General features: G+C 47.1%; 1 protein-coding gene across 1 annotated transcript in view; it reads left to right on the forward strand.

Annotated features, from left to right (window-relative positions):
- The window catches only part of NSUN5 (NOP2/Sun RNA methyltransferase 5), a 28,243-nt gene extending 20,497 nt beyond the window's left edge, over window positions 1-7,746 (forward strand). The window contains exons 5-10 of the mRNA XM_060032257.1: window positions 5,581-5,719; window positions 5,810-5,925; window positions 6,605-6,783; window positions 6,991-7,201; window positions 7,278-7,418; window positions 7,494-7,746. Coding sequence (XP_059888240.1) covers window positions 5,581-5,719; window positions 5,810-5,925; window positions 6,605-6,783; window positions 6,991-7,201; window positions 7,278-7,418; window positions 7,494-7,608 — 901 coding nt within the window. The 3' untranslated portion in view covers window positions 7,609-7,746. The remainder of the gene's footprint in view (window positions 1-5,580; window positions 5,720-5,809; window positions 5,926-6,604; window positions 6,784-6,990; window positions 7,202-7,277; window positions 7,419-7,493) is intronic.
- The last annotated feature ends 96 nt before the right edge of the window (window positions 7,747-7,842 follow it).

Below are 7,842 nucleotides of genomic sequence, written 5' to 3' on the forward strand. Positions count from 1 at the left end.
ACTGTATCTACTTGTTTTAAACTGATAGCCATTTAAGGTCAGACACATTCTAAAAGATGTATGTTTTTTCACTGTTCTCCCCTATGTTTTGTGTTTTTGATGTCATGTTTTATATCTTCATGTTTATCCTTTAACTGTTTATTGTAGTTATAGTTGATTTTACAACTTTTGTCTTTTAATCTTCATACTGGCTTAAGTGGTTGATCCACACTTTTACTATATGTTTGTCTTACAAGCGAGATTTTTCCTTTCCTATAAATTCTTACTTCTTGTTATAGCCTTTTCTTTTCTACTTAGACAAAACCCTTTAACATGTCTTTTAGAGTTGGTTTAGTAGTGATGAGCTCTTTTATTTTTTGCTTCTCTGAGAGGTTCTTTCTCTCTTCTTTAATTCTAAATGATAATCTTGGTGGATAGAGTATCCTACATTGTAGGGTTTTCCCTTTCAGCACCTTAGATATATCATGCCACTCCCTTCTTGCCTGCAAAGTTTCTGCAGAGAAATCAGCTGGTAGCCTTCTGGGTATTCCCTTGTATGTTACTCTTTGTTTTTCTCTTGCTGCCTTTAGAATTCTGTCTTTAACTTTTGCCATTTTAATTATGATGTCTTGGTGTGGGTCTCTTTGGGTTCGTCTTGTTTGGGACTCTCTGTGATTCCTATACCTGGATATTTGTTTCCTTCTTCAGGTTTGGGAAGTTTTCAACCATAATTTCACCAAATACATTTTTGACCTCTCTCTCTCTCCCCTCCTTCTGGGACCACTATAATGTGAATATTAGTACGCTTGATGTTGTCCCAGAGATCCCTTAAACTGGTCTCATTTTTTAAAGATTTTTTTGTTGTTCTGATTAGGTAGTTTCCATTATTCTGTTTTCCAGATCAAATGTGTGTTCTTCTGTATCACTTGATCTGATGTTAATTCCTTCTAGTGTGTTTTTCATTTCACTTACTGTATTCTTCAGCTTTGACTTGGTTCCTTTTTATATTTTCTAGTTCCTTGTAAAAATTTTCACTGTGTTCGTCTGTTTTCCCTAGTTCAGTTAGCACTCTTATTACTAATGCTTTGAACACTTTATCTAGTAAATTATTTATCTGTTTCATTAGTTGTTTTTTTTCAGGTTTTTTCCCTGTTTTTTTTGTTTGGAACAAATTCATCTGTCTTCTTATTTCGCTTAACTTTATGAAATTAGGTGAAAAAGTTACCTATCCCAGTCTCGAAGGGGTATCCTTGTGTGGGAGCATCACTATGCATTCTCTGTGTGCCCAGTGCCTTTGGTGGGAGAACTGGATCTAAAGTAAGCACAGGTCATGTCTTTCCCCAGGGTGTGCTGGCAGCTATCACCTTGGTGGGAGGTGGGGCTGGAGGTGGAGGGGCTAGAGCTAGAGCCAGAGCCAGGTGTGAGCCAGGGCTTTTCCTATTCTCAGTGGCTGTCACTGCCCTACTGAGAGTGGTGTCTGGTCCCAGGATACTGGAGCAGAAGCCGAGGTTTGGGTCTGAACTGGTTCTGTTTCCTCTAAGTGTGCTTTCTACCCTGCTCCCAGCAATGGCACCTTTGCCCCAGAGGGGGTGGTGCTGGAGCAAGAGGGGCTGGAGTGGGTGCTTGGCACGGGCTGGGGCACACTCTGGGGCAGTCCTGGCATGCCAGTCAGCTCCAGACCACTCCTGATCTGTTGCTTCTACGAATGCCAGTAATGGCTGCCCTTGCCCCAACTGAATGCCATGCCAGGTCTGAGCTGGCTTCGTCCCCACCCCACCCCCCAAACTGTGCACTCTCCTTGGCACCGGCAGCCTTCTCCCTAGCGTAGAGCTGTGCCAGAGCCAAGGAATCAGTGCAGCTGCTTGACGTGGGCTGGGGTGTGCACTGGGCTGGGGCATTTGCAGGAAACCAGCCAGAGTCCCAGGCTGTTTCAGTCAGCTTCCTGCACCTTGTTCCCTGGAGTAATCAAGCATGTGCTTGTTTTTCATGAGTGGAATCTAGGTTTCTAACAGCTGTTCTGTAAGTCCTACTCGTTTTCAAACCAGCTAAGGGGATTCATCTTCCTGGTGTCAGACCCTAGGGCTGTGGTGCCTAATAATGTGGTTTGAACCACTCACCTGTGCACCCTTATTTTTGGCTGCGTTGGGTCTTTGTTGCTGCGCACAGGCTTTCTCTAGTTGCGGTGAGAGGGGGGCTACTCTTCGTTGTGGTGCGCAGGCTTCTCATTGTGGTGGCTTCTCTTGTTGCAGAGCACGGGCTGTAGGTACACGGGCTTTAGTTGTTGTGGCACGTAGGCTCAGTAGTTGTGGCATGTGGGCTTAGCTGCTCTGTGGCATGTGGGCTCTTCCTGGACCAGGGCTTGATCCTGTGTCCCCTGCATTGGCAGGCGGATTCTTAACCACTGCGCCACCAGGGAAGCCCTGTGTATCCTTTTTGAGCAATTTTGCTTTTAGTCATTTATTGTTAGATTGCACTTCTGAAATGTTCATAATTTTGTTTCGAATAGGGGAAAATTGGTCTCGATCTACATTTATTCTAAAATATCCCAACAATATGTATTTGGTTCAGTAAATTTTGGTTTTATCCAGACTGTGAAATATCAGGGAGCTGCTTACATTGATGGTGTGAATGTTTATTGACAATATAGCAAATGGGAAAACAAGTCATGGAGTCATATGTTAAGTATGAGCTCCATTTTTTTCCTGGTTGTTAATAAATACTGATTTTTTAAAAGTCTACAAGTATTACACCACAGTATCAATAGGAGTTCCTCTTGGTAATGAATAGTGAGGGTGTCTGTGGCAGGGAATCAGCTTCCATGTGGTCCTTCAGGTGATGCCACCCAGATGGTGCCAGCATCCTGAAACCCAAGGAGGATTGTGTAATCCCTCTCTTCTTTGTCCCCTCCTAGGGGCACAGGTCCTGACCTGATTGCTTCTCTTCCTACCCATATTCCATGTGGGTTTTTCTTTACACCCTTGGTTGTATAAGAGTCTTTCTGCTAGTCTCCAGTTTGTTGTCAGTGGGAATTGCTCCACATTGTAGATGTATTTTTGCTATGTTCATTGGGGGGGAGGTGAGCTCAGCATCCTCCTACTCTGCCACCTTGACCTTCTCCTTGGTGCCATACTGTTTTGATTACTGTGGTTTTGCAGTATAGGTTTTGCAATATAGTTTGAAATCAGGGAGCATGATGCTTCAGCTTTTTTCTTCCTTTCTCAAGATTGCTTTGGCTTTTCATGGTCTTTTGAGCTTCCATACAAATTTTAGGATTGTTCGTTCTGTTTCTGTGAAAAGTGCTATTGGAATTTTGATAGGGATTGTGTTAAATCTGTAGATTTCTTTGGGTAGTATGGACATTTTAACAGTATTAATTCTACCAATCCATGAGCACAGAATATCCTTCCATTTATTTGTGTGATCTTCAGGTTTTGTTTTTTTTTTTTTGATCTTCAGGTTTTTTTCCATTAATGTCTTATAGTTTTCAGTGTGCAGGTCTCTCTCTCACCTCCTTGGTTAAATTTATTCTTAGGAATTTTTTACTTTTTGATGCAATTGTAAATGGGATTGTTTTCTTAATTTTTTCTGATAGTTCATTATTAGTGTATAGAAATGTAACAGATTTTCGTATATATATATTTTGGGGGGGGAGCATGCCACATGTCTTGTGGGATCTTAGTTCCCTGACCAGGGATTGAACCCGCACCCTTGGCAATGAAAGTGCGGAGTCCTAATTACTGGTCTGCCATGGAATTCCCTGTATATTGATTTTGTATCCTGCACCCTTACTGAATTTATTAGTTCTAATAGTTTTTTGGTGGATTCTTTAGGGTTTTCTTTATATAAAATCATGTCATCTGCATATAGTGACAGTTTTACTTCTTCCTTTCCAATTTGGATGCTTTTTATTTTTATTGCCTGACTGCTCTGACTAGGACTTCCAATACTAGGTTGAATGAAAGTGGCGAGAGTGGGCATCCTTGCCTTGTGTTTGATCTTAGGGGAAAGGCTTTCAGCTTTTCACCATTGAGTATGATTTTATCTGTGGACTTGTCATATATGGCCTTTATTATGTTGAGGTGTGTTCCCTCTATACCCAGTTTGTTGAGAGTTTTTATGAGTGGATGTTGAATTTTTTTTTTCTTTCTGTGGTACGCGGGCCTCTCACTGTTGTGGCCTCTCCCGTTGCGGAGCACAGGCTCCGGACGCGCAGGCTCAGCGGCCATGGCTCACGGGCCCAGCTGCTCCGCGGCATGTGGGATCTTCCCGGACCAGGGCACGAACCCGCGTCCCCTGCATCGGCAGGCGGACTCTCAACCACTGCGCCACCAGGGAAGCCCGGTGTTGAATTTTTTCAAATGCTTTTTCTGCATCTGTTGAGATGGTCATGTGATTTTTATCCTTTTTGTTAATTGTGTATATCGCATTGATTACTTTGTGGGTGTTGAACCATCCTTGCGTTCCTGGCACTGGCATCTTGTGCATTCCCTGTTTTAACCTAACAGATATCACCATTATGCACCCATTTGGTCAAGGCAGAAACTGAGTCATCATAGATGCTTCCCTCCTCTCCTTTCAGTCATTTATTACTGTGCCTTCAGCATCTTTCTTTTTGTCCTCCTGGATACTGCCTGGGTTTAAGCATCATATCCTATCATGATTGGCAGAATAATCTCCTAAACTGGTCTCCCCACTTCCAGACTTTCTTGTCATGTTTGTCCTCCTTGTGTTGGCTGCAGAGATCTGCAGCCAGATCTGATGCTTTACTCCCTTGCTGAAAACCCGTGGCTCTCCATTGCGCTGTGCCCCCTGCTTCCTTTCCAGGCCCATCTGCCATGCACTCTGTGCACCTGTTATTACAGTGGTTGCTGCTCCTCACCCCAGGCTTCCCTGCACTCACCTACCTCCTGGTCTGTCCTTTGACAGCTCTGGGAAGCTGCCTCTTCTCTCTCTCTCTCTCTCCATCTGTTGTAGATGTTCCCCCATCTGCCTCTAGCATGCTGCTTAGTGACCAGGGTGGTAGAGAATGGTTGTGTTTGGGTTTGAATTCCAGCTCTGCTACTTCATAGCTTTCTGAGTTGTTATTCTCTAGGCCTGTTTTCTACGTGGGTCAGGTGAATGAACAATGCTCCTTTGCAGTGTGGAGAGTACAGTTTTCACCTTACCTCCTCAGGTTACTTATATGAACATCAGGAATCAGCTCAGCATTTACCTCCCTGAACCAGGCCCCTCTCCCCAGGGTTGTGTTTTAATAGTACTGGCTAGTGAGTGTCTAATTTGTGCAAAATATTTTCCTAAGTATTTTGCATGTCATTTAATCCTCACGAGATCTACCATTTTCCAGAACTGTAGACAGAGGCTGAAGTGTCAGTGCTGCCGCCACTGGTAAATGATGGAGGTGGGATCCTGAACCTAGAGTCTGGCCTGAGAAGCCTGTTCTCTTAACTGCTGCCTCTATCTTATCAGCTTGTTAATTTACTCATAGCAGTTTTAAGTTTGTTGCATAAATAAGCAGTTAGGTGACATGTGAAATGTCTGGCTTGCTGCCTGGCACGGAGGGGTTCAGAAAATGTGGCATGAACAGCTCTTATTCCCCGGCAGCCTCGAGGACGTACGGGCCCTCAAAGGGAAGTGCTTTCTTCTGGATTCCTTGCTGCCGGAGTTGCTCGTGTTTCCTGCCCGAACAGATCTGCATGAACATCCACTGTACCAAGCTGGTCACCTCATCCTACAAGACAAGGTAGGGTGGATGGGTGGAAATGGGAGGAGCGGGAGGGGAGTGGTCAGCCTGGGGTCCCTTTGAGCCAGCCCCTGTGCTCTGCGCCGCCAGGCGAGCTGTCTCCCGGCCATGCTGCTGGCTCCACCTCCAGGTTCCCATGTCATCGATGCATGCGCTGCCCCAGGCAATAAGACCAGTCACTTGGCTGCCCTTCTGAAGAACCAAGGGTGAGTGCCATGGTCAGACAGAGTGGGGTGGGGTCTGATCCTATATTTTATAAGAAGAAATAAGGAACTCAACTCCAGTAGGTCATGAAGGCTGAAAGGAGGTCTTCCCTTTAAATATTTCCTCGTGGACCTAGGGCAGTTCCCTAAGCTTCCCAGTGGGTTACACGTGTGAGATGTGAATCCCTTAGCCCTTGGGGCAGAGGGCCCTGGGCAGTTATTTCTAACCACTGACCTTTACTTTTTTTAACTTTGTTTTAAACTTCACATGACTCACTTTAATTTTTTAATTTATTTTTGGCTGTGTCGTGTCTTAGTTGTGGCACACAGGGTCTTGGTTGAGGCGTGCAGGATCTTTCGTTGCGGCGTGGGCTCTGTAGTTTGAGGCACGTGGGCTCTCATTGAGGTGCGCGAGCTCGGTCATTGTGGTGCACAGGCCGTGCGACCTTAGTTCCCTGACCAGGGATCGAACCCACGTCCCCTGCATCGGAAGGTGGAATCTTTACCACTGGACCACCAGGGAAGTCTCCCACTGACCCTTTTTAAATATTGAGAATTTAAAAACATTTAAGTATGATTTTCTGTGTGTCCTGACTTCAGGTACGTGTCACTGTGTCAGACCTGTGGGCTCTTACGTGTTACATAAATTCTCAGTTCACCTCAACTCTGCCCTCCTCCCTAGGAAGATCTTTGCCTTTGACCTGGATGCCAAGCGGCTGGCTTCTACGGCTACGCTGCTGGCCCGGGCCGGGGTTTCTTGCTGTGAGCTGGCTGAGCAGGACTTCCTGGAGGTCTCGCCCTCAGACCAGCGTTATCGTCAGGTCCAGTACATCTTGCTGGATCCTTCTTGTAGTGGCTCTGGTGAGATGGGGGAAAATGCGGCCAAGGGCCCCACAGATCCAGAGCAGCCTTAGAGCGGGGATGGGGGGGTGTGTGGCGGTGGTCGTTCGTTTTGGCCTCAGGTTTAGTTCTGGCTCAGGTTATCCTGTGAATGGTCAGATGTGCTCATCTGTATGTGGGGATTTCATACGAAATCAGGCAGCGTGTGGTGAAAGCACTCTTCCCTAGGGATGCTGACCAGACAGCTGGAGGAGCCCGGGACCAGCGTACCGAGCCAGGAGCGCCTGCGAGCACTGGCTGCCTTCCAGCAGCGGGCGCTGAGCCACGCGCTCACGTTCCCCGCCCTGCGGCGCCTCGTCTACTCCACGTGCTCCCTCTACCAGGAGGAGAACGAAGACGTGGTGCGAGCCGCCCTGCAGCAGAGCCCAGCAGCCTTCAGGTAGTGGGTGTCCACCAGGGTCTTGGGGCGAGGGCCGCCCTCTTACTTAGAAGCCCGTTCCATTTCCTCTCTGCAGGCTGGCTCCTGTCCTCCCCTCCTGGCCGCACCGAGGCCTTGGCACTTTTCCAGGTGCTGAGCACTGCCTCCGGGCCTCCCCTGAGACCACGCTCACTGGCGGCTTCTTCACTGCTGTACTTGAACGGGTAGAGGTGCCAAGGTGAGTGAGCAGGGGGCCTGCTTGGAAGACGCTGGAGGATTGGGGCACATCTAACTCACTCTTCTTTTCTTCCAGCTCCGTCTCACAGGCTGAAGCATCAGCCCCAGAAGTTACACCCAACCCAGATCCAAAGAGAAAGAAGAGGCGGCGAAAAGCAACAGCTGCTCCCAGCTCACAGCCTGGCATGTAGCAGGTGCTCAGAGCCTTGACCCCTCAGGTCCTCCTCTCAAGCTTAGTCTCAGGCCCTCAGCCCCAGGCAGCAGTTTTGTTTGCAAAGGCTCTTTTTATGGCTGGAGGAGGAAAACTGGTAACCGCGTTTCTCCAGCTGGAAAGAGCGGATATCCCTGTGCTGTGGGTCCCTTCCCTGGGCTCTGTTCTTGCTGGTGAGATGCACTGCTTCCCACATAAATAAAAGGCAGGACAT

This window comes from Delphinus delphis, chromosome 15 (genome assembly GCF_949987515.2).
Source record: "Delphinus delphis chromosome 15, mDelDel1.2, whole genome shotgun sequence".
Classification (NCBI taxonomy): Eukaryota; Metazoa; Chordata; class Mammalia; order Artiodactyla; family Delphinidae; genus Delphinus; species Delphinus delphis.